This window comes from Artibeus jamaicensis, unplaced genomic scaffold (genome assembly GCF_021234435.1).
Source record: "Artibeus jamaicensis isolate MK-2021 breed Jamaican fruit bat unplaced genomic scaffold, CSHL_Jam_final contig_402, whole genome shotgun sequence".
Lineage (NCBI taxonomy): Eukaryota > Metazoa > Chordata > Mammalia > Chiroptera > Phyllostomidae > Artibeus > Artibeus jamaicensis.
In genome coordinates, this window is record NW_026521818.1 from 5468604 (window position 1) to 5495216 (window position 26613).

The following is a 26613-nucleotide window of genomic DNA, read 5'->3' on the forward strand; positions in this document are numbered from 1 at the left end:
GGGCCTGATAATTAGTGTTCTCGTGGCCTTGAGACTGGGTCCGATCAACTGTTCCCACAACAGAAGTCCCTTGCATGCGCAGAATCATGCTATGGCATGTAAATTTTTTGTCTTTTTGCTGGCTTTGTTTGTTCTAGTATTTAAGAGGGGCTAGGGGCTCCCTGCTGGGTGCCACGCTGGGGATCAAGGGCCCTGACGTGTGCCACGCAGAGTCATGCAGGGGGACACATGGCTTGCAGCGTGCATGGCTCACCCACGTGTGAATAAAGGCATGTCAGACATCCCCCGCTCCATGAATATTCCTCCATCTGCCCGAATGCCGTGAACCCGTCAGGCCTCGATCGGCTGCTACGCAGCATGATGGTGGAAAGTAGAAACATTTTAGAAGGGATAATGGAGAAAGTATGTTGGCAAGGATGTTTAAAGAAAGAAAATGGAGAAAGTGAAAATAAAAGTAAATTAAAAAAAACCTTTTTTTTAGCCCTAGCTGGGGTGGCTCAGTGGATTGAGTGTCCGCCTGCAAACCAAAGGGTAGCTGGTTCGATTCCCAGTCAGGGCTCATGCTTGTGTTGTGGGCCAGGTCCCCAGTAGGGGATGTTTGAGAGGCAACCACACATTGATGTTTCTCTAACTCTTTTTCCCCTTCCATCCCCCTCTCTCTAAAAATAAATAAATAAAATCTTTAAAAATTTATTTTAAATTTATTTTTTTCATTTTCATAGTTAATTTGTATATCACTTGCCTTTTATTTTTTTAATTTTTATTATTATTTTTTTAATATTAAATTTTATTTAGTTACTTTTCAAGTACATTTTTTTTTTATCTATTTCTCCCATCCCACCCCCCCCCCACCCGGTCTCCCCCCTCCCTCCCATTCCCCCCCCCCCCCAGTCCTCATCTCTGTGTCTTTCATACTTGTTCCTCAAAATCCCTCCCCCTTTTTCCCCTTAAGTTCCCTTCCCTCTCCCCTCTGGTCGCTGCCCACTTGTTCTCTATTTCAGCGTCTTTGTTTTTATTCTGTTTGCTTGTTTGTTTTATTCTTTAGCTTCCTGTCAAAGGTGAGATCATATGGTATTTGTCCTTCAATGCCTGGCCTATTTCACTCAGCATAATGCTTTCCAGTTCCATCCATGTTATTGCAAAAGGTAGTAGCTCCTTCTTTCTCTAAAAATATGGAACGCTTCACGAATTTGCGTGTCATCCTTGCACAGGGGCCATGCTAATCTTCTCTGTATTGTTCCAATTTTAGTATATGTGCTGCCGAAGCGAGCACTATTTTAAATTTATTTTATTGTATTTTTCATTACCATTTACCCCCCCAATACCTCCTTTCCCCCTGCAATCACCACACTGTTGTTCATGTCCATGAGTCCTTTTTCCTTTTTGATCGAGCCCGCTACCCTCTACCCACCACTGCCCCGAGCTGCCATCTTGCTCTCTATCTATGAGTCTCTCTCTGTTCTGCTTCTTAGTTCATTTTGTTCATTAGGTTCCATTTATGAATGAAACCATAAGGTAATTATCTTTCTCTGACTGGTTTATTTCACTTAGCATAGTGTTCTCCAGGTTCATCCATGCTGTCAGAAAGGGTAAAATTTTCTTCTTTTTTATGATCGAATAGTATTCCATTGTGTAAATGTCCATAGTTGTTTTGTCCACTCATCTACTGATGGAATCTTGGGCTGCTTCCATATCTTGTTGATTGTAAACAATGCTGCAGTGAACACAGGAATGCTTAGATTCTTTCAAATTAGTGTTTCGGGTTTTTTCGGATAAATTCCCAGAAGTGGAATTACTGGGTCATAGAGCAGTTCCACTTTTACTTTTTTAAGGTACTCCATACTGTTTTCCAAAGTGGCTGCACCAGGCTGCATTTCCACCAACAGTGTGCAAAGGAGTTCTTTTTCTCCACATCCTTGCCAGCACTTGTTTGCTGACTTATTGACGATGGCCACCCTGACAGGTTTGAGGTGATATCTCATTGTGGTTTGAATGTGCATTTCTCTGGTAATTAGTGATGTTAAGCATCTTTTCATATGTAGACTGGCCATCAGTATGTCCTCTTTGGAAAAGTGTCTATTTAGGTCTTTTGTCCATTTTTCAGTAGTATTTTTTTTTGGTGTTGAGTTTGATAAGTTCTTTATAATAAATTTTGGATATTAACGCATTATCAGATGTATTGGAAAATGTGTTCTCCCATTCAATGGGCTGCCTTTTATTTTGTTGACAGTTTCCTTTGCTGTGCAAAACCTTTTTATCTGATGTAGTCCCATTTGTTTATTTTTTCTTTCATTTCTCTTCCCTAAGGAGATATATCAGGTAAAATATTGCTATGAGCAATGTCTGAGATTTTAATGCTTATGTTTTCCTCTAGGATTTTTATGTTTTCAGGGCTAACACTTAAGTTTTCTATTCATTTTGAATTTATTCTTCTGTGTGGCATAAGAAGGTGATCTACTTTCATTTTTTGCATATATCTGTTTGATTTTCCTGATACCATATCTTTACCCCATTTTATGTACCTGCTTCCTCTGTTAAATATCAATTGACTATAAAGGCATGGTTTTATTTCTGGGTTCTCTATTCTGTTCTATTGATTTATGTGTTTTTATGCCAGTACCATGCTGTTCTGATGACTATGGCCTTATAGTATAGTTTCATATTAGGAGCATGATTCCTCCAACTTTGTTCACAAAATTTTTTGCTGAAGTGACATGGATTAATATTTAGCTGATTTCTGGCTTAACTTAGGTAAATGACCCTAAGGTAATGGTAACCATGACTGTAGCTATTAAGCACAATCATGATCACACTCACATCCACACCCACTAAATCTTTGGGAAATCACATAGATCTGTGGCTCTCAGCTTTATCAATTTGGATGCCCCATTCACTGTTCTTTAATAAAATTTAGAGCTATTAAAACCTAATATATATATATTAAAATGAAGCCCTGGTCAGTGTGGCTCAATGGATTAAGCACCAGACAGAGAAGCATAGGGTTGCCGGTTCGATTCCCAGTCAGGGCACATGCCTGGGTTGTAAGTTAGGTCCCCAGGAGGGGGCATATGAGAGGTAGCCACACATTGATGTTTCTCCCCCTCTTTTTCTCCCTCACATCCCCTCTCTCTAAAAATAAATAACTAAAAAATCTGTAAAAATGAATATAATGTTTTAACTATATTAAATGGAAATAGTTCATAAAACAACTTACATATGTCAATATGTAAAATTGAATAAGACTAAGACAGAAAACATAATGAAGAAGCCAAATATTTGCACTTTGTCATCATGAATAAATTTGGACTTAAGTTGATTTGACACTTGGAGTAGAAGAACACAGGAAAAACATAGAGCAGAGGTACAGGAGACATAGAAAATAAAACTAGATTTGGAATAAGAGACAAGACTTATTTGTACACAATAAAAGTGAGCAAACTTCAGTTGATGTGAGGATCACATAGGCAATTACCTCCAGTCTCTGACACCAGGAGGCCTGGGACAGAGGATGGACTGAAACAAACAGACACACTAGGGGCTGTGCAGCAGCTGGGCGATGACTCTGGGACAGGGGAAAACTGATAATAGGTAGCCCTCTAAGAATTCTATGCAGCAGAAAGAAGGAGCTCCTACCCTTTGCAACACCATGGATGGAACTGGAGAGCATTATGCTAAGAGAAATAAGCCAGGTGGTGAAAGACAAATACCATATGATCTCACCTTTAACAGGAACCTAATCAACAAAACAAACAAACAAGCAAAATATAACCAGAGACACTGAAACAGAGAACAGGCTGACAGTGACCAGAGGGGAGAGGGAAGGGAATTTTAGGGGAAAAGGGGAAGAGTTTGCAGGAACAAGTATGAAGGACACATGGACAAAAACAAGGTGTGGGGAGGTAGAAATAGGAGGGAGGTGGGGAGGGCTAGGTGGGTGGGCTGGGGTGGGAGTAAAAGGCAGAAAACTGTACTTGAACAATTAAAAAATAGTAAAAAATAAATTTTAAAAGAACTTTAAGTTGTAATTTTATAACCTAAATTTATCCTGTACCCCTAGAATGTCATTAATATGAAAATCCTAAAACCTTTTTATTAATAAATTCAAATGATTCCTACATGTTATATGTCTTTGCTAATTTAACATATTTGTCACTAAGCCTGTGATAACGAGTCTGGGTCTCCTCTGTGACATATCTCCATGTGCACTGAGAGTAAGAATGCAGACCAGTGGTGGCATAGTGCATTGTCATCTCAAAACCACAAACAGCACTGGCTGGTGTGGCTCAGTGGATTGAGGACTGGCCTGCCAACCAAAGCATTGCTGGTTCAGTTCCCAGTCAGGGCACATGCCTGGGTTGCAGGCCAGGTCCCCAGTGGGGGGCACATGAGAGGCAACCACACATTGATGTTTCTCTCCCTCTCTTTCTCCTTCCCTTCCCCTCTCTCTAAAGATAAATAAATAAAACCTTTAAAAAAACATAAAAAAATTAAAAAACGCAAACAGCATTACTCTCTATAAAATCATTTTATAGAGAATAATTCGTTTGATGGTCAACATTCTAGATGACTTCTTGAGAAATATTAAAACCACGAGAAGATACTTTGTGATTACATTTTAAAGATGTTAAATGTGTTCACATGACAAATGCTTTAAGCTCCGCTAATTATAAACTGGTCTGTCATTTGCATAATCATCTGGCGGGATGCCGGAAGTCGTGCCCCTGCGAAGCAGCCCTTCCACGCATGTGACTGCCCCTTGCAGTCAGACGCCCTGACACCTCTCTCCCAGGCACTCCCCACTCGCTGTGATGACTGAACGTGGCCCCGCAGCTCTGCAGAACTCTCCCTGGATGTGGTGCAGCCTTCACTGAAAATTAATGTTGACGCTCTTAATTATCAGCTTGCCTGGGTCAGACTCAAGGAATGAAAACTTTTCACAGTGATTTAAAAGATGGCTAAGTGATTTTTAATGCTCAGCACTCACTAAGCTGCAAGAAGTGAGGCCATCAGGAGGGAATCAATGCAAGATCTAAAATTCAGAGATGAAATTGTAGTCTCGTGTAACAAAACATCATGTTTTTAAAAGTTTGTATCTAAACGCTGTGCTTAAAGGTTTTTGTAAGTAGTTTTGTGTGTATATCTCATAAGCATTTTTCTACATTTGCATTTTACCAAAGCAGTCTCAAGAAAGTGAGATTATGTAATTCACTGTTTTCTGTAAAATTCAAGGTCTCAATATGCTCCAGTCATAATTACATATTCGAATCACGATTGAGTACACTTCAGAACTATCACACAGTAAACATACAGAGTAAGTTCAGAAAAAGGAAACTAAAAGTGGTTAAATTTGGAGGAAAAAGAGAGTATGAGAAGTACATGCTAGGGAAGCTGTCAACTGTTTTGAGAGGAGAAAAGAGTAGTGGGTGACTTAAGTGACGAAGTCCCAGTCTCGAGCCCTCAGCGCACGTCCCTCGGACAGACAGACGGCCACAGCAGCAAGTGCAGCCGACCCACATTCTCGTCCTGGGCCAGGACTGTTTGAAAGGCCCTGTGAATATCTGTTCTTATACATTTATTTACGATAAATGAGAAAAAAAGATTAATTAGATGAGTATTTTCCCAAACTTTTACTTCACTAAAACTATTTAATGGATTACATCAGTGATCTAGAAGAGAAATCAGTTTTCTTTTTTGAAAACATATCTATTTAGTAAAGCCACATGTGTTGATTGCAGTTTATTTTGATGATATTCTTCTTAAATTTTCACTTTTAAACCAGGAAGAGCTTTCGAAACAAAATAGAGGTGACCTTAAAGTGGGTCCCAGAATGGAATTGCCTGCTTTAATCGTGAATTTCATTCTTATTTAACCTACTTTGTGCGTGTATCATCTACTGGAAAGGAAATTGGGTTAGGGACATGCTGTGTTCCCTTCTATCATAGCAATCAATTCCCTATGTCATAATTGCCTTTCTGCAATTATAGCCATCCCCAATAACTCTATTGGAAAATAAACTTTTCTACTAGATTGGCCTAATTCTGAGTAATATATTAAAATTTCTCTATAATTATTTTCAATTTTATAGTTATAAGTTATATCACTCTGTTTTCAGTCACTGAGTTGTTTGATGCTATAAGAATATGCCTGTCATCTTTAAAAATTGAAGCTTTTCTCATTACATATGGCCCCTTTTGCTGAGTAGTGACTGTGTTTTTAAGTTGTACCTTATTCAATACATGTATTTCACTGTGATCCTTTCTATTTACATTTTCCTGGTAATTATTTCTCATTTTTTACTATCATTTTTTAATTTATCATTTTAGGTGTATCTGTTACAAATAACATATAGTTTTATGTTATTTTCATTTTTTTATATTTTACTGAGATGCAGTTGACATAAAACACTATATCAGTTTCTGATGTAAAACATAATGATATTTTGTATCTATTAGGAAATGACCACCACAATACGTCTAGTTAACATCGTTCACCTCATAGTTACAATGTCTTTCCTGTGTTGAGAACTTTTAAGATCTATTCTTTTAGCAACTTTCAAATATACGATACACTATTATTAACTATATAGTCACCATGCTGTACATTATATCTCCAGGACTTAATTATTCGGTAACTGGAAGTTTGTATCTTTTGACCACCTTTATCCCTCCCCCGCCCCTGGCAACCACCAATTTGTTCTCTGTATCTGTCTGTCAGTTCAGCAGGGCTGGGGTGGAGGCGGTGGGGATTTTTTGTTGTTTTTAATTTCACACATGAGATCATATAATATTTGTCTTTCTCTACCTTATTTCACTTAGCAGGATGCCCTCAAGGTCAAGAGTTTTGTTTTTTAAACAAAATTGGAACAATTTGGCCCTTTCTTATTTGAAATAAGAACCCTTATACTTCTTGTTATATTAATGTTTACTGTTTTATTTCATTGTTTCTTTCTTGTCTTTTTTACCTTGGTATGATCAAACTACACTTTATTCTTTTTTTCCTCATGTTAATTTGAAAGTTCAACTTTATATTTGCATTGTCCTAGGGATTACCTTCCTATTTCAAACACAAATCCTCACTTGTGATATAAAAGTAAAATATCAACTGTTGCCGTTGCAACAGGGGCGTGGGAGAGGGGCATCGCAACTGCCAGTGACCTACCGACAGCATCCTCCCCCTCCTCCTTTTCTGGGCTGATCAGAGTGCAGATTTCTCTGGGGCACATGGGTGTCTCCAACTTGCTTTCACATATTTTCTTTTGATCAAGAGTGGCCAGGGGCCCACTCTGGTTAATAATATAAAATAGAAATTTATTTAGTGGGGCTTTAGGGAGAAATAAATAAATAATATATATATAATTTTTCCAGCTGGCATGTCCTCTCTGACCATTGCCTTTCTTTCTTCTTCCTGCCTAAAATGCAGGTATGTCCAGAGCTGGAGCAGCCGTCGGGTGATCCTGAGGACAAAGCCACAAGAAGGACAACTGAGCGCAAATGCAGACGTTTACTTCAGGACCCTGCTGGCAGTGTGGACGTGTGCTGTACTGCGGATCCCGACCTCTGTTACACGAGATGCACACATGTGACGTGTGTAAACACAGCCCCTGTTTAGTCTAATTTCTTGTTCTGTGAAGCTGAGTGCAGTTCCAGTTGAGACAGTCACCCTGACCAAGGCGCATCTAATTTCCAACTGCTCCCAAACAGTAGATGGGGGGAAGAAAGGCTCTAATTCCAATGCCCCCCGAACTATGATGAGAATTCTCTTACTTCTCCCCCATTCTCCTCATTCTCAGCACAAAAGTCTTGGTGAAATTATTGGGTGTTTTCATTCTAAATCAGCAGTGTTCAACCTTTTTCATCTCATGGCACAGGTAAATTAATTACTGAAACTCTGCAGCATGCCTAAAAATATATTTGTACCCCAAAATAGATATTGCTTATCTGCCCAAAAATACATATAATTTTGATGGATTCAAACTGGACAGATATTGTTCTGTTGGCTATTGTCATTTTTTAAATTTGGCAATCTAAGGGAAAAGAGGTCAGTGTCCTGTTGTATAGTCAGGTATTGCATGTTTCAAAAATTCTTGTGGCTCACCAGTTGAAAATTGCTGTTCTAGCTCTGGCCAAATAGCTTAGTTGGTTAGAGTGTTGTCTGATATGCCAAGGTTGTGGGTTCAATACCCAGTCAAGGCACATGGGAGAATCAATCAATGAACAAATAAATAAGTAGAATAACAAATCAATGTGTGTGTGTGTCAAATCAATTTCAAAAATTTAATAAAATATTGTTCTAAACTATTATTTTAGAGAATACCATTATATTTTAAAGCACTTAATTATTTCAAGTCACTTCACATGTTGCAAAGTTCATCTCTCAGTATCATTTTCTTCTCTACCTCTGCTTATGTTAGAATTTCTGTTTGGAGTCCCTCATCTGACTAAAGATTTTTTTCACGTATTCTGCTCAGAAGAGTTATGTGCTGATACCTTCATTGAATTCTTGTTTGTTTCCTCACAGCTCTTCCTTTCATTAACCTGTGGATGTTATTCAAATGCTTTCTAGGATCACAGCCAAAAAAAAAATCTGATCAGTCTATTCTTTTTTCCTTTATAACTAATTTTTTTCTGTCTGGAAGCTTATGTTTTATTTTTTTATCTTTGACCTTTAAGCCTTGTATCATAAAATGTGTACTTGTCACAAGTTAATCCCACTCAAGTTCATCAAGCACTTTTAACCTGCAGTCAAATATTGCCGGAAGCCAGAGAATTTTTCCTTAGTATTTAATTGCTGCTTTTCTTTCCCCTTTGTTTTCTCTTCTGATCATCTATCATTTGCTTATTTGGACTCTCATGCGCTCTCCAAATCACTTCTCTCTTTTCTCAGTATTTCTACCTCTTTATCTTTTGCTTCATTTTTGAAACATTTCTGTACTGTGATTTTCTATGATAATAATTGAATTCTCAGCACTGCTCATCCTGTTTTTCATTTCATCTAATGCATTGCATTAAAAAAAATAAAAACCGTGTATTTTATTTCCAGAAAGTATATTTTAATGTTGCGATTAAATGTCCTTAAGTGCTCTTAGTTTGTTGCTGTTGATGACATTACTGTATTTTTCAGACTATAAGACACACACCCCCAAATTTGGGAGATATAATGGTTGTTAATGCTGCCATTGAGTTCTGTTTACATTTATACTGGTAAAATACTATGCTATTTATGTTATTAAATATTTTACCACATTTTTTGCTTCAAAATTTTTTTCTGGCCCTGGCTGGTGTAGCTTAGTGGATTGAGCGCAGGCCTGCGAACCACACAATTGCGGTTCGATTCCCAGTCAGGGCACATGCCTGTGTTGCAGGCCAGTTCCCAGCAGGGGACGCACAAGAGGCAACCACACATCGATATTTCTCTCCTTCTCTTCCTCTCTAAAGATAAATAAATTAAAAAATCTTAAAAATTTTTTTCTATTTTTCTCTAAAATCTAGGTGCATCTTATGGTCTGAAAAATATGGTAAATGTGAAGCCTGTCTCCCCGAGAAGTTCTCATCCCTAGGAGCTACCTTTTCACTGGGAGCCACAAGCTCTGCTTACTCTCCCCCCACCAGGTGATGGGTCCCTTCGGGAACTAGCTCTTACTGCCTTTATGGCTCAGGTTGACCTGAGTGCTTGATGAACTTGAGTGGGATTTACTTGTAAGTGACAACAAGTACGCATTTTATGATACAAGGCTTAAAGGTCAAAGATAAAAAAATAAAACATTATAAGCTTCCAGACAGAAAAAAATTAGTTATAAAGGAAAAGAGAATAGACTGATCAGATTTTTTTTGGCTGTGATCCTAGAAAGCATTTGAATAACATCCACAGGTTAATGAAAGGAAGAGCTGTGAGGCAACAAACAAGAATTCAATGAAGGTATCAGCACATAACTCTTCTGAGCAGAATACTTGAAAAAAATCTTATTGCCTTTACGGCTCAGGTTGACCTAGCTGGGCACCACAAACAGAAGAATAACACCAAAGTGGTGAGAAAAGTGCCGTTACACTCTTGCGAGCTGATGATTGATAAACGTGGCTCCTTTCTATGCAAGCCTTCTTTTTCCATTCTGAGCTACAGAATTAGCGTCAGCCTGAAGAGATAGAAAAAAATCAATATTTTTGACAACTTATATTTCAGGTCATGTTCTAAGCAATTTATCAAAATTAAAATATCCCTATTATAACATTTTACACACCATTATTTCCATTTTATGAAAGAGGAGTTAAGAACTTGCCCAAGCTTCACTACTAGGAAGCAGTGGAGCCAGGACTGAAGTGTAGGCATCTTCACCAATAGCAAGGGACGGAGCTGCTCTGCCCATTTCAGCTTCCTCGTGTCTGGACCCCGCTGTGCCAGGGCCCAGGAGACCAGCAGCTCCTACAGAAGGACCACAGCTCTCCAGAGGCCTAGATCTCAGCAGGAATTCCACAGCTCAGGTTCTTTCCACAACTGGTTCTCAGACTCTGTTGGCCAAAGGAGGAAAATGTCCTGTACTCCATCACTCCTTCAGGCCCAGGTGGGGCAGAAGGCTTTGCATAAGCCCCCAACAAATTCTTCCTCCCTGACAACCATCATTCAACTTAAGGGAAGTTGGAGCAGAGGTTGAATAAGCTAGAGGCAGGTGGGAACTGCTTCCAGAAACAGCAGCATTCTCAATGCCAATGTATTATAGGGAGTATAATAGTAGCTCAATAAATATTTACTGAATGAAATTATAACAGGCCTTAACCACCTGAAAGCCAACACCATAAAGTAATCAGTAAGACCTAGGATTCTAGCCCCCAAACTCCCAGACCAGTCGTCTCCTCAGGTTTTGGAAAAACATCTCTCTGGTGGCTGCCCTCCTAGAAGAAATAAGTGTAATCCTCTCTTTATTCTTTTGGTTAGGACTGTAGAACAACAACAAAATTTCTTACAGAGCAAATGAACAAATAAACACATGTGTGAAAGCTCTAGAAAACTCTGCGTGTGTGTGTGTGTGTGTGTGTGTGTGTGTGATGATCAGGAGAAAAGAGAAAGATCAAGCTAATGAAAAGTTAATATGGCCACCAAGATCCACAGAGAAGGAAATGTTGCTTAGCAACTAGATTTTCAGGAAGGAAAATTCTAGATTCCAGCGGAGGAAAGAGTGGAAGAAGGTAGGTAAATATGTATCTAAAGTGAAGGTTTTTGAAGTAATTATTTGGTGAATAATTTTTTGAGAAATATGTTGCTTCTTTTCCTTAGCATCCATTAAATATTTGGCCTTGTCTCAAAGCATGACTAATAAATAGCCAAAACCAATGGAGTGGCTAAATTAGGGGCCAGTTTGTTCATTACAAACAGATATGGCAAAGAACCAGAAAGGAAAATTTTTTGCTACCTCACTACTCGAATTGTTTTGTCTTTTCTGATTACTCTAGCAATGAATGAATATTTTCTCACTGTAGAAAATTTTTCAAGTGTGTCAGTATTAACAGCAAATCCTTAAATGACCTCTGTGGTGTGCTGCTCCTCATTCTCCTTGCCCAGTTGGTACCACTGTTAAGAGTCTGAGTGGGGATGAGTGGGGTGGGTGCTGGGGGGGATGGAGACAACTGTACTTGAACAACAATAAAAAAAGGCATTTGAGATTTAAAGTCTATAATTGCCTTCCCAAAGGACTTCAAAGAGACTTCTATGTACTGCATATGAATATGCCAATTTCCCCTTATTTTCCCCAAGTTTGACAATTTGTGCAGTCTTATAAGTGAGAAACACACACACAATTGCCAGTGAGAGTGACTGTCCATTTTGTTTCTCTATTTAAAATTGCCATCTGGCTTCCTTTACTCATTTTAATATTCACTTGTTTGCCTTTTCTGAAATTATTTATAGCAGTTTTTATACATTCTCGTTATTAATACCTTGTATGCTAAGTGTGTCGCAGTAATTTCTTTCTGCCATGTGTGTTTTATCCTTTTTATATGCCGCCCCCATTATACAAAAGTTTTAAAATCTTGTAGGAGGAATCTGTCCTGAACACTTCATGGTTTCTGGGTGGGGGGTCTCACTTGAGAGAATCTTTGCTACCCAAGGCTTTAAAGTATTCCATGATTTCCTCTGACATAATTATATTTTTGCTTAATATTTAGCGCTTTAACCTATCTGTAATGTTTTTAGTAAATAATAAGCATAGATCATATTTTGTTTACTTTTTCATATGGTAGCTACTTTGCTACAATTTAATAAATACACCATCTTGGGTATGGCTGGGGTGGAGGGAATGGGGGGGAACAGCAGACAACTGTAATTGAACAATAATAAAAAATAAACTATTAAAAAATAAAATAAATGTACAATCTTTCTCTACCGGTTAAAAGGCCAAGTAATAAAAAATTAAAATTTTACATACACAAGAGTCTGCTTGATGTACCCTACCCAGTTTTACTGACTTATTTTCCTACCCCTAAACTCTCCAGGTGTAATTCAGACAGGCCTCGTAACATGTATTCATACCTATTTAGAAGTCCCACTCATGGACATTCTTTTTCAGATGTGTTTGGCTCTTCTTTTTCCTTACAAAGGAGTAGATTAGACAGAGAGACACATAAGTAACTAGATATGTATAGTCTTTTTTATTTTGTTTTCCAGGTATTTTATATTCTGCATGGGGATGTATTTTCTCACTAGTTTTTTACTTATAAAAGAGATGTGCTAGTTAATCTCTCTTTCTCACATTCCTTTCTTCTTTGCTTTCATCACACTGAATATTGTGGTGATAGCTCTCCTTTCCTTGTGTCTTTAGTCAGAATGCTTCCTCTATTTGGCCATAACTATGCTATTTTCTTTATGTTTCACATAAGCACCCTTTATTAGATTGAGGATTTTCTCTTTGGTTTCTGCTGGCAAATTTTTGAATCATTAAAAAGAACTGAATAGAATCCAATGGATTTTCCCATAGTCTGCTAATAATGATATATACATTTATTTTCAAATAATTAACCAGGTGTTCTAAGAAACCCTCAAAATATTTTTTTATATATTTCAAGATTTTCCTCGCCCTTTTCTGCCAAAGAACACAGAGGAGCTTGACCGTTTAACCAGTGTGATAACAGCAACTGGGTGATAACTGGTTAGGGCAAGGTCAGTCACAGCTGCACTAGAAGAGGTCAGACAGACATCCGTCTGTCTCGCCGAGACTGGGGAGGAAGGGGGTCAGGATTAGTTCAGATATGTGAAAAAAACAAACCAAGCATCACAAACAGAAGGTCATAAACAGTGTGGCAATGTTTGAGTCGTGTGCAACATGTATTGTCTACAGAACATATGGTCAGTGGAATGATACACTATTTTCTGTCTCAATGCACTGAAATTTCAGCCTCTTTGTCAAAAAAGCAAGTTTTCTCTGATTTTTGCTAATATCTAAGACAGAGATAACTTCTGCTTATTATGATGCTTCCTTAGTTTTCTGCCGGGCTCGGAATGTTGATAGTCACCTTAGGGTCATGACACGACCAGGGAAGAGGTCAGATTATGACCTCTCTGTTTTGTACGCCTTTCTCCCTTTGTTAAGAACAGAGTGTTGCTATTCTCATGGAATCATTTACCAGCTTCATATATTTTTTCCTGCTCTGAAACAGCTTATGTATAATGCAGAAAATAGCTGCTCTTTGAAGTTTGACAGAACTCTTGTATGAAATTAGTTGGATCTGATGTCTTTTAAAAAATAAATTTTAATTGCCTTGTTTATGTCTTCATTAATAATACTTTTGTTCCTATCTTTATACTTCTTGTGTTAATTATAATAATGTATACTTTCTATGAAGTGATGCACTTAACCTAGTTTTCTACGTTTGTGGCATAAGGATAAGTGTAATATCTCCTTATAATTGTTATCTTATTTAATGTAAGATATGTTAATGTTATCTTTAATATTATCTTATTTAATTTTATATTCTCTTCCTACTTGTACTGTTGTTCACCTGTCACTTCTAATTTTATTTTCATTATAATTGCCAATTTAATTTAATCAGATTTTCAAGAACAAACTTCTGATTTTACTGACTGTCCTTAGTGTTTTCCTTTTATTTAATCATTTTTTGCTTTTATAGTCATTCATTCCTTAACTTTCTTTTGTTCTATTTTGTCCATCTTTTCTGATTTCCTAAGTTATGTGTGCATCAGACAGCATGAGAACATCAGGTGTTTGCTGTCTCCCTTTAGCCTGAAACCCAGAGGCTAAAACAAAAGAAGAGGTGCCAAGGACCCCTACATTTCAAAATTAAGGGCTAGTTCATCCACGTACAACCTGCATCCAGGTTGAAGGGATAAAAGGACTGAGGTTGGAGAGCCAGGGGACAGAAGACACTTTGAAGGGAGTGCTGTATTGTAGTTTGTGGCACTTCCCATGCACACGTCCCCTCCACACTTAAAGTGCGGGTGAGTGGGTGGGGGGATGTTCCCTGGACTCCAGGAACAGTAAAAGAGCCTCGTGGCCCTCGTGTAGAATTTCATAACCCCACCTTCCCTCTGCTCCCAGTGTTGGATGAGGCAGAGAGACAGTTTTGGGTCTGCATTTTAGAAAATGAAAGGCAGAAAGTCCGTGTTCAGAGTTGTCTGCCTGGGGAAGAGCAAAGAGAGTTGCCTGCTTGCACTGCCCGCCAAGCAGAAGCATGTGGCTCCCTGGGCAGACGTGAGTCATAAAAAGGGACCCTTGTGCCTTGAGTAGACCAAAAAGAGGCTGGAAGTAACCATTACATACTGAATCTGAAGGCAAAGTCTGAAGGGCCCACGTATGAGACAGAGTTCTACCCACAATGAGGGACCGACATTTGAATGTTCCTAATGAAGAAATCTCTGCAAAACCCATGAAACACCTCAGGAGGTCAGCCACAAAGGTTCAACAGGAGCACTGTCCCCACATCACGACCCACCCCATCAAGTTAGAGCTTTCTTAACTCTCACCTCCTCGTCCCATCTCTGACTCTGCCTCACTGCAACCCTGGAAATGACCATTAACACAGCTGAAAGGGTGGGTCTGGGGGAGGAGGAGCCGACAAAGTTGGGAAGGAAGTCCCCACGAACTCTTGCCCCTCCCTGCCTGCAAATGAACCAGAGCTGGGAGGGGAGAGGTGCAACATTCCATAAAAACCCTATTATTTCACTACAGTGGGTGTTTAGTTATCTACAGAAGACCGTAATTGCTGTTAGAAGTGACTGGAGGATTGTTCTTCTTCCAAGGAAAGGGGAAGAGTGAGACTGTGCAATGGATTTTAAGACAGTGAAAGACAAATTTTCATTATGTTTGCCTCCTATCAATTTCTACCAGTTCGGCATATGTGTTATATAATCTTAACTTATTTATTTTCAACCTCTATTGTTTACTAACACATGCATTTAAAATCATGACTATTTCCCTGAATACTATTTGGACTACAGATTATTATAATTCTGTACAGATTATAATTCTATAGATTATACCACATTCCACAGATTATTATAGTTAGTTCTTTTATTTTCATCCATTTTAAATGACATAAATTATAATTTGTAATTTCAATTTTAGTTTCATCTGAAGAGTGTTTAAAAAATCCAGTACATGACCTCTTTTGCTATTTTTTGATCTTATTGCAATTTGGTAAAAAACTTGTCCTGCATGGTTTCTACTTTTGGATGATGGAGATCTTCTTTGTGGTTTACCTCACAGCTTTATATCCAGGGACTTAAATCCAGTATTTAGGGAACAGCTTCTATATCCTTACAGTCTCCCTTGTGCCATTTTTGTTCTGACTTCCCTGGTTCAGAAACCTCAGGATCCAAATTCTAGCCAGTACACGTGGGCCAGGTCCTGCAGCTGCTCTGCAGTACAGACCCTTTTCTCATATAGTGGGGGCAGCACTTCCCTGCTGTGTTACATTATGTTGTGACTGGGCCCTAGTTATTGGCCTGGAGACCAAGGGGATGATGGTGGGGGAACAGACGCTGAGTGGGATGCATACTGTCTTACAAGACAGAGGCCTTTGTATCATCTGCAAACAAAGGAGATGTAACAGCCTTGAATAGGGAGAGGTGGGTCACTTCCATAGGCTCAGATGGTTCAGGGAAATCTGGGGGTTCCAGTTTCTCCAGGGCGTCAACCAAGATGATTTCACCCCAAGACTCAGAGTCCCGCTCCTTCGGATAAAAGACCTTGGTATAGCAGACATTCCAACACTGAGAATTCAGGTTTTTCTGCAACTAGCTGTCATAATTAAGTCCTGTACCTGATTCACAGCTCTTTTTGCTGTCCTACTGCAGGAGGTGCAATTCTCTTCAAAAGCTGCCAGGGGGGCCAACTAGCTTTCTCACTTTGCCTTAAATTGGTGATTAGCTATCCTTGGCCTTTTATGTTCTTTCTCTGATGCCTGGTTGCACGCAACAAAGTCTATCTCAGTCCATTATTCTTATAATTATGACCTTCCCGCAACCTTTCAAAGATTTGAGACATTGTACCCATTAGTGCTTTTTCTTCCCATCTCTGTTCACCTCGAGTGAAACCTTAACAATTAGAGGAGTTGTTAAGTAGCTTAGGGAAAAGTAGCTAGACTCCTAAGATGGCCCCAAGTTCACCACATCCTACCCTTTCCTCTCCCCTGAATCCTGCCGATGCTTATGATAACTTTGATAAATGTAACACTCTGGAATAAGTGCTGCTGCCCTTTGCCTAGCCCTGAACTGATGCACTTTTTACATTCTTTCCTTTGGAACTCTTGTCCTTGGAATGTTCTCCTTTGGATCCCAGCTGCCATGCTGTGAAAAGCCCACATGTAGGCACATGGTTGCCAGTCCAGGTGATCTCATGGTTGAAGCCAGTATCAGCTTCCAACCACGTGAATTAGCCCAATTAGGCTCCTAGATGACTGTTAACCTCAGCCTCGTTGAAGCTGGAGAACTGCCCAACTGAGTCCACAGGATGATGAGCAATAATGAAATTATTATTTTAAGCCATCGTGCTTTGCAATTATTTGTTAGGCAACAATATATAATCAGAATATGTTGCCACGTATGCCATGAGCCGCCATACTTCATTCACAAACAATAATGGGATCTTCATTGTCAGGCAGCTGGCGAGTGATTTGGCTCCAAAATTCCATCCTTAAAAAATCTGCTTCCTTGGACCACTTAGCACTGACTATCTGAAATCGGGTCTCCTTAGAAACATTCTTTGAGATAGAGAAGATAGACATATGCATGCAGTTTATTGGGGAACAATCAGGAACAACAGGAAGTAAGGGAAGGACTGGGCAGAAAGTGAGGTGAAACTGTAATACATTTGTCTCCGTTAGATGGACTGGGCTGCAGGGTTTGTTCAGAACCGAGGCAAGGAGTCTGGGATGAGTTATTGGGTGCAAACAGCTCCCAGGGAGGGGGCTAATTTCGAGTGAGGCATTCTCGACCATGCACCACAGCATCCACTCTATAGCCATTTTAAATATTTTATAATGTTGTTTTCTTTTTTACCCCTCTACCTTTTGTCTATCAAACTTTCTTTGTCCTGTTGTCTCGTCCCACCTTGTTGTTTGAAAGCTATAAACACTTTCTGCTCTTATCATTTTTATCCTTATATTTTGAAAGTATGTTAACTGTATAACTTTCTATCAATGTCCATACTTAATCTGAGTACCTCTTCTTTGCCTGGAAGAAGTGGGAATGTAGTGTACTTTCATGTTGTCTGCCCCTAATCTTTCTCTTCTACTGTCTCACACATTTAGACTGATGTATTATACAAATTCACATGATCATACTAGGTATTAGTACTCTTTAAAACTTTAGTTTTTTTCTTCATCTAGCACTCTTCCTTCTATTCTGTTACTCACCTCCTTGCACACATTTGATTTAATTACAGTGTATCCTATAGTGATTTATTTGAGACAACAAATAAGTGACAAATTTTCTGAGCCCTTGAATATTTGGAAATGTCTGTTACTGCGCTTCACTTGGAAGGCTAGGTACCTTGGACACAGGTTCAAAATCAGTTTTCCCTCTGAACTTGGAAGCGATTGCTCCAGAATCGTGTTACTCATGAGAAGTGTAATGAAATTCTGACTTGTTTGTAGGTAAACTTGTTGCTCTTTTCAGAAACGCTAGTGTTCTTAAATAGCACCAAGATTTATCATACGTAGGCAGTTTTACCTTCATTTTTTCCAGAATTTCAAATAAATGGAGTCATACAATACGTACTCTTTTTAGCTCTGACTTCTTTCATTGAGCTTAATGTTTTTTTGAGACTCACCCAAATTTCCGTGTGTTAGTAGCTTATGCTTTTTTATTGCTGGAGAGTAAAGTACATGTTTTTTTCTTTTCTAGTTTTTTGTTGTTCAGTTCCAAGGTTATCTTAGTATTTGAGCACAGTCGACATGCAGGTATGTGGACTCCTCCTCTGCAGTCCCTCCTTTTTGGGTCCCCTCCTGTGTTTCTAGCCTCTCTGCTGGCCTTGAACTCTGCCCTCTGACATCTCAAGCTACTTAGAGCTGCAATGCCTGCAGAGCCCTCAGCGGAAAAGTCAAGTAAATAAATGCGCATTTTGTTCAGAAGAGTTCCTTTCTTTTATGAATTGTATCACTTGCAGTTTTCTGATTTGGCGATTCTTATGCAATTTAAATAATTGTGTTTATGTTTAGTCCCCCAATTATAATTGTTATATGCAGGGGGGTTGGTCACACCAGCTAGGGTCACGCCAGACTGTAGCCTCGTCCATTCGTGCTTATGTGAGACACAAAACAGCTCATTAGAAACTGGGGCCCTGAGCCTGTCCAATGGTGGGTTTCGCTGTGACCTGTTGACGAAAGTCAGGATGTGTTGTTGGGATGTGAAAGTTGTAATAGTGTCCATAGGTCCCCCTCCTTTTGAGTTGCTTGTTTTTCTCAGTGATTAACTCACTCACTAATTTCCTGTATGGCTACGGATATGAGAGGTAGAAGCACATTTTCCAACATTCTTGGGCTAATGAAAGTCTCGAAGACCTGGAGGTCTCGTGGTTTATTACACAGTTTCACGAAGGCCCCCATTTTCAATATGGTCTGAAGTACACCTCATGATCTAAGACAGCATTTTTTGTTTAACATTTCCAAAAACTAAATGTACTCCCTTTTCCATGAGATTGGAAAGTGTGGGGATTTTTTGTTGTTGTTGTTGTTTGCTGTGAGTGATAGAAGAAATGTAGGGGCCTTGGGGCTTCATATAAAAATGTTCAACCAGTGCCTTATTCTCTGCTCCACGTCAGGAGGATCCAGTACTATAATTCCTGAGCATTTCTGGTGCTCTGTGGTAAGCATTAGATTTCTTCTTGTTGTCTTTTTTCATTCTCCCAAGTCAGTTACCATTTGTCCATCTGTTCCTAGATTCTAAGATTTAGTTGCTATAACTTCTCTCTTTCTCCTTTGTCCCTTTTCTGGTCAGTTTAGATGATATTTCATAAGGAGTGAAGATACATTGTATGGACTTACTGTCCCACCTGTTTTAAAATAAAGTTTATTTTCATCTTATACTTTTAAGCTTAAAATAAAGACAAATTGCATTCACTAAGCCAAATACTCTGTTTTTAAACTTCAGTTAACAACACTTTTACAAAGCAGAGGTGTCAAATGACTAATCTAACGTTGAAAGTAAATAATAACTCTGTAGTCACCCCTGTACCAGGACGTGGTGCTTCTCTAACTATTGTCCCGTAAAACAGCAGGGGGGAAGGCTTACCTTACCGCTCATTGTGATATGCTTGCTATGGACTTAGGCTGTGAAAGAATTACTAGGAACAGACAAGTATCTACACGCAGTGCTGCCGCTTGGAGACCAACCTCAGCGAGGCGGGATACGATGGTCGGGCCACCGCACTGCGTGCCCCGCCTCCAGGGGTCGGCGAGAGCCACGGGTAATTCACTGCTTTATTAGCTTGCTCTGCTTATGAGCTTGGTTTTCCGACGTGAAGATTAGTCCACTCATTCTCTGAAAAGCAACTTGTTACGTGAGCATTTTTAGTCTTTCACCAAATTAGTATTTAACCGGACTTTATGAGTCTACCTATGCTTACTGTTTGTTAGGCCATTTGTAAAGTGAGCATGTGATCACCATCATTAAATTACCTGTGGGGAACTGTTCTTGTATTTCTTTTTATTTCCAGTTAACTAAGGATTACATTTTTACAACTACTTCGTTAAATTTTTTTGTTGGTAGTTCACCAGTATAGCATGAAAGCTCTGCGTGTAAGCAATAAATCAATAAATGAGAGACAAATATTAGGAATGAGAACAGACTCAGAAGAGTTTAACGCAGGTCGTAGGAAAGACAGGGGGGAAAAAAAAAGACCAAAAGTAACACCCGTGAAGTAAGATTAACTAAAGGGCCTAAGATTTTAGTTAGAAATGAGATGTGATGTAATAATTGTCTTTAAATACAAAGATTTATTGCAAAATATAATGGCTAATTGCTGTTCATCTGTCCTGAAATCTGAGAAGAAAAAGTTTAAGGGTAGAAATATGCATGATATATATTTAATCAATACTTGGAATAATAGCCTGAAGGTTGATGGACAGAAAGCTTGTGATGGGACACATCTCCTCGGAAGAGGATAAAGCTTTAAAATGTAGCTTCTCTGACTTGAATGACGAGAGGTCGCGCCGGGAGGTGCAGGGCTGGACCCGCCGGCTTCCGCAGGGCCCTCCCTGACCTGTAATGCTCGGGCTCACTTCTGTTGCCAGCCTTCGGAGCCTGGGAGTGAGGGAGGCACAGCAAGTACCCGCCTTTCAAAGAGCTTCAACGGTGCCAAAGGAGGCAGTGCCAGCAGCAGCACCACAGAGTCTATTTCAACAGAAGACTCCACTCAAAGGTGAGTCAGGTCAGCGTGGCCATAGGCCACCCATATAAGCTTTGATAGAGGGACGAACGGAGACGGCTGGGTAGCTGGTGGTGGGTGGGAGGGGCTGGCCACCCAGACGCGCTCCAGGAGGGATGAGTTGCGCCAACAGCCAGGTCCCTTTCTCACCATCCGGCTGGGCCACCCGGCACTCCGGAGCGAGCGTCCCGCTGCGCGTGGTCCTTTCCCGGCTCCCTGCTCCCGCAGGAGGGCGCGTGGGATGATGCTCTGGTCCCTGTGCTTCCTCGAGCTCCTGCATCCGGAGCCGCCCTAGCCGGCACCGCCGCAGCCGCTGCCTGAGAGGGAGAGAGGAAGAAAGGGAGGGGGGCTGGAAAGGCTCCTCGGAGGGCGGAGGGGAGGTGGGGAGGTACGAAGGGAAGGGGGAGGGAATATCTCCCCTTCGCAGTGCCTCCGCCTTTTCTCCCATCGCAGGAGGCGACGGGGTTTACCCTCCACACCCTCTCCCAGTCCCCGGCCTCCTTCGCCCACCCACCCTCCCTGCCAAACGTGCGGAGAAGCAGCCGCAGCCCCGGCGGCCGGGGGCGCGCGGGGAGGCGGCGGTGGGCGTGTGCGCGTGGGTGAAGGACACCACCTCTCGTTCGCAGGCGGCGGCGAGAGCGGCGGGGCTTCTCGCTCGGGCTGCAGCGGCGACCGCGGCGGCGGCTTCCGGAGTCCTGCCGAGAAGATGCTCAAAGTCACGGTGCCCTCGTGCTCGGCCTCGTCCTGCTCTTCGGTCACCGCCAGCGTGGCCCCGGGGGCCGGGAACCTGGTCCCGGATTACTGGATCGACGGCTCCAACAGGGACGCTCTGAGCGATTTCTTCGAGGTGGAGTCGGAGCTGGGACGGTAAGGCGGGGGGCGGCGGGCTGGGCGCGCGCGGGGCGCCCGGGACCTAGTGGCGCCCGGCGCCCTGCGCGCCGGCTCTGGCTTCTGGGGAAGCCCGCGGCGCGCACTGGGGTTGTCGCTTTGGCAGTGACAGCTCTCGGGGCTGCGGAGCCAGCCTCCCTGCCCTTCGCTTTCCCCGAGTCTGGTGTCTAGGAGAGAACTAAGCACCATTGAAGTGGGAGTCGGGTCTTCCCCTGCGCGCTCAGGCCGGTGCAGCTGCGAGCAGCAGCCTTACTCTCTCCCACACTCCCTCCTCCTCGCCGGCTGCCACTTCCCTTGGGTGACAGCTCCCACTGCACGTGGGCCCTGCTTTTCCCAATTGGTGTTTTTGCTCAGGATTATAGCTTTCCAGAGGGTCTTGTTGGCCCCCCGCGGGGGGGGGGAGCTAGTTATTTTGGGGGTGGCGGAGGAGGGTTCCCCTCCAAATCTTGATAGAATTATTAAATTAGATTCTCCCTCCTTTCTCTCAGCAAGCTCTCCAAAGCAAGCGGCACTAGAAATTAAACTCAAATACTAGCTTTCCTGCAAAGTCTGCTCCTAGTGAAAGGGGGGAATGAATCATTTAAAAGAGTTGATGGGAAAATAATGAACTAGTGCGGCTTTGAAGGAAAAGCAGCACTCGGGGGCCAGGCAGTGGTAATTAGAAGAGTTCTGCTGCTCTTCTCTCCTGTACTGGAGTGATTTATTTAAATACGTATGCCAAAGCCACCTCCCCGGGGTTGCAGAAATGTCCATCATTCCTCCTCCAAAGATCCAAACAGGTAGGAGTTCTGGGTGCCATCTGTTCTTATATTTCTACCCAATGGAAATTACTTTCGCCTTCCTTTCTTTTCTCCCGTTTCTATTATCCATAGCTAAGCAGCGCTCTTTTCACACCCAGTTTAGATCCAGGCCCTTTAGGAAAGGGAGTCTGAAGGTGTCATTTCAACTGCTGACAAGTTGAAACTTCCGTACTTAATGCTTCTTTGCAACTTCATTTTTCATTCTCTTCTTCACTGTGAAGAGCTGAGTTAACAGCTCATTTCTTCTTTATGCCATCAGAGACCACAGTGCAGGATTTGGGGTGCTGGTACTTTGTGGGAAAGTCCAGCGGTCACCCCCTTCCCCCAATTGGTCACTACTATTAATGACTCATGGAATGCAGCGGGTGTATAATAAATGCAGAACTGGATGAAAATTGAGTAGTTTGCCACTGTTTAAAATGTTCCAAATATCTGAACATTGAATAATGTATGTGTCAACCTCCTGATTTTATCAAGTTTTTCAATGTTCGTCTGAAGACCTGCTGCGCGCGCACTCACTAGGAAGGTGAAATGAAATGCCCCTTCCTGTGCTGGAAACCTACTCTGATTGTTTAATGAGCTACCAGTGGAGCGCTGTAAATTTTGGGTTAAAAAATAATCTACTTAAATTTGTTTAGTTGGTGTTTTAGAAACTGCCACCTAGTAGAGGAAGTGCTACAGGGACTGTCCCACCACCAAATCTAACTGCTTTCTTAGTAATGTTTACCCCGAATGCCTCTCATTGGCTCTGGCTTATCATCAGCCTGTTCACCTTCATGAATAAGCTTCGCCATAGGAAACTCAAAAAATTTACTTGATTTGAGGAGTGGGAAGGTGGTTTTAAAAAAATAATAAACTGCCAGTTGTACACATATACGGGATGGTAGACTTCATAGGGAAACCTAAGGAATTTGAAGTTACTTTTTTAAAAAGCTTGGTGTTTTATTTTAGAATACATTTTGGAGGGCACAGTAAATCCATTATATGTTGTTAAGACTCTCACTCTGCTGCCTAGTTGTTTGAATACCTTGACAATCACATAATTAAAATACTTTTAGGAAAACTAAAAATGATTAATTTTGCTGTTTTCCAGCAGTCATGTGTGAGTATCAGGGATTCTCCGTGGACGGCAGTGTTGGTGAGGCGTATGTGTACTCCATTTGGTTGAGTCTTTGGGAAATAGTATCACTTCACAATCAAAGTAATGTTTTCCAACCCCCCCAAAACATAAAGTAACTAGTGTTATGGATATAATTACTGAGAATCTATAGAGCCAGGAATGCAGCACAATTATAATCACAGGTGCTGACTGAGTGACAAAAGTCCCCTTCCTGCACTGGCAATAAAGTTGAAACAACTGGTTTCAAGTCTTGACTCTCTCTACTTTGTTTCGGGCCAAGTCTGCCTGACTCTAAGGCTGAATGAAACATTTAATTCATTAGTAATACAGTCATCATTAAGATGCTGTGAGAACAATGCCCCCGATGTCCTGTGGTGTCAGTGTGGTTGGTTCCAAGGTGTGGACAACCCTTTCCTAGATTAAGTGATTTTGGGAGTAGACCTTATTCTATTATAATTATCTGGTTGTAAGCTAGTGACTCCACAATTCATGACTGGACATGTAACCATTAGGGCAACACACCCGAGGATGTGTTTGGAGATTTGGGGGAGCTACACTCCCAAGGCTCTAAGCATCTGAAGCCCCTGGCTGGTGATGGCAGCCATGGTCTCCATGTAGCCATGTAGACCAGGGCAGATCGGATAACTTTCTCCCACCCCCCACCCCTGCAGGATTGGGGGACAGATGGATAAGGGTGAGAGTGATGAGAATTATTTTAGAGTATTAGGCCAACTGATTAAGTTTTTCAAAACTGATATTTGAAAATATTGCTTTATCTATAGAGTTTGTCAAAAAGTCTACAAAAATTACAATACATCCACAAATTCAATTCTACTTAAAAATACGAGCTGGCCAAGATTCTATCCAGGGCCCCATATCCTAGAGAGCCATTGGTCCTTTGCCCAGTGATTTGAGAAATTGGCGTTTTCATGGCTTTGCCAAGGGAGAAGGGAGCCTGGTCTGGAGCCTGTGGTCTGGCACCAGGAGGGCAGAGCCGGACCTGCCCGGCTCTGCGATGGGGATTTGGCCCTTTGCATCCAAACCCGTGCCTTGTTTTCAGTTCTTTCCTGCCTTTTGTTCCAGTCTGTCATGTAAAATTAAGAAAAAATGTTTGTAATAAAACTAGATGTATTCACATACATACACACGAGTTCAAGGAAACCAAAACATATATAATTAGAACAAAAGAAATGTCAAATTATTGTGGAATCAATGTCTAAAAAAATATCCATTCCACTTTAACTATTGTTTCTTTAGGCTAGTGACTTTAAATCCCTGCCTCCCCACAACCTGATCTGCAACTAAGAAAAATACATTTATGGCAAACCCAGCTGAGGCATAATCATATAGGACCCCTTGCTGTGCATATTGTTGCTTAGGAACCAAATAGATTTACACAGGGAGACATAGGTGTGCATCCAATGGAAACAAGTTTCATAAAATGAAGTTACCGTTACCAACAATGTACTCTAATATTTCCTATTTTAAGCTACTTGATTTTACCCTGTTTCGTTAAAAACGTATCAGTCAAATCCTTGTGATTTCACACCCCACTAATGGGTGGGTGACTCAGTTGGAAAAGTGCTGTTTTAGGTCTTCAGTCAGCGCAGGCCACGTTAAAGCCTGGGGCCGAGTCCTTTGGAAAAACGTCCTGCAGATCATTCAGTGACACAGTGTCTTCGTTTCCATAGCTCTGTACAGAAAAGTTCTCCTAGCTTTGCCTCCAACTTATTTTTAGGTTCATCCTCTCAAACATTTTAAAAAAACTCTGCTGTCTCCCCAAGATCTGCTGGGTGCGCTGCACTGCGGGAGGGGGGCTGAGGGGCCGGGGCTGGGTGGGGGCACCTTCACTGCAGAGGGGGGAGTCCCAGAGTCTGAGCAGTGTTGTGTCCCACCTGGTGACACACAACTCTGGCCCCTGGTGATGGCCAGGAAATGCTTCCTGTAAGGGAACATGAAACGTGTGCATTTGCCAACAGAGGGGCTCCAACCAGTGCTCCTGGCTGGAGAGGAATCAGCCTCTCTTTTCCCTTTTCCTTTTTCTCTTCGCTAGGCCTCCTCATGCCCTTGGTCGTCCCCCCAACACTGTCTTCTAGGGCCTCACAGCCTATCCTGGGTACGGGTCTCCCACCACCCACACTGCGTTTAGTATCTAAGCACTTTGGGGCATGGCATGCTTTTCTTTTTGTCTCACTGGGAATTAAAAAATATAAATGTTCAGTCCTGCTCTTCTTTGCTGTGCACCCAGTTCTTTTCTTAGGCTGTTGACTCAGGAGCAAGGTGGGATTGCAAGTGGGAGACTGGGAACTGGGGCTGCACTGGCTCTTTGCAGGAACACTGACTGGAGGCGGACTGGAAGGCAGGCTGTGAATTTAGCTTGTTCATTCTTGCACGCTCCTCCCCTAGCACAGCGCTGTGCTCAGCGGGTGCTCAGTAGATGATCTAGAGAGTGAATGAATGATATAACCAAATGGACCACGCACAGTAGGCACGCTTCTGTCCTCTCCTTTGACAGGTGGTCTCTGTTGGTCCTGATGTGATGATCTCAGTCCCAGGGACCTCACAGAAAGAGAAATCCTGTGACCTGTTCATTCCGTCCCTAAAACTTGTGGGGCCATGACCCTAACTTCATCCAGCAGTTGGTTTCCTTTCTTCACAGTGAAGGTATCGGTAACCGCCACGTCTGTAGCTTTCAGGTGTGGAAAATAACGCTGCCTTTCTGTTGGCGGAGTGCTTTGTATCTCTGAAATGAAAGGGATTCACCTTTACTGTCGTTTTACCACAGGCATGCCAGAATTAGGAGTTAAATCAACTTGAACTTAAAAGGCATGAAATGCCTCTCGGCTATACTAACAACTCAAGTTCATACATGTTATTCACTGCTAAATTTGGAAATACGCTCATTGTAAAGAGCCTCAACATCAAGTGAACACTGTGAT

At 41.4% G+C, this 26613-nt stretch overlaps 1 protein-coding gene and 1 non-coding gene across 2 annotated transcripts in view; one reads left to right on the forward strand and one right to left on the reverse strand.

Moving 5' to 3' along the window:
- Positions 1 to 1166: 1166 nt before the first annotated feature.
- Positions 1167 to 1273, reverse strand: LOC128627461 (U6 spliceosomal RNA). The gene has a single exon (XR_008391635.1). It is a non-coding gene; the product is annotated as a U6 spliceosomal RNA (small nuclear RNA).
- A 20003-nt stretch (positions 1274 to 21276) lies between these two features.
- CAMK4 (calcium/calmodulin dependent protein kinase IV) overlaps positions 21277 to 26613 on the forward strand; it is a 206262-nt gene continuing 200925 nt past the window's right edge. The window contains exon 1 of the mRNA XM_037167062.2: positions 21277 to 21733. Within this exon, the coding sequence (XP_037022957.2) occupies positions 21573 to 21733 (161 nt within the window). The 5' untranslated portion in view covers positions 21277 to 21572. The remainder of the gene's footprint in view (positions 21734 to 26613) is intronic.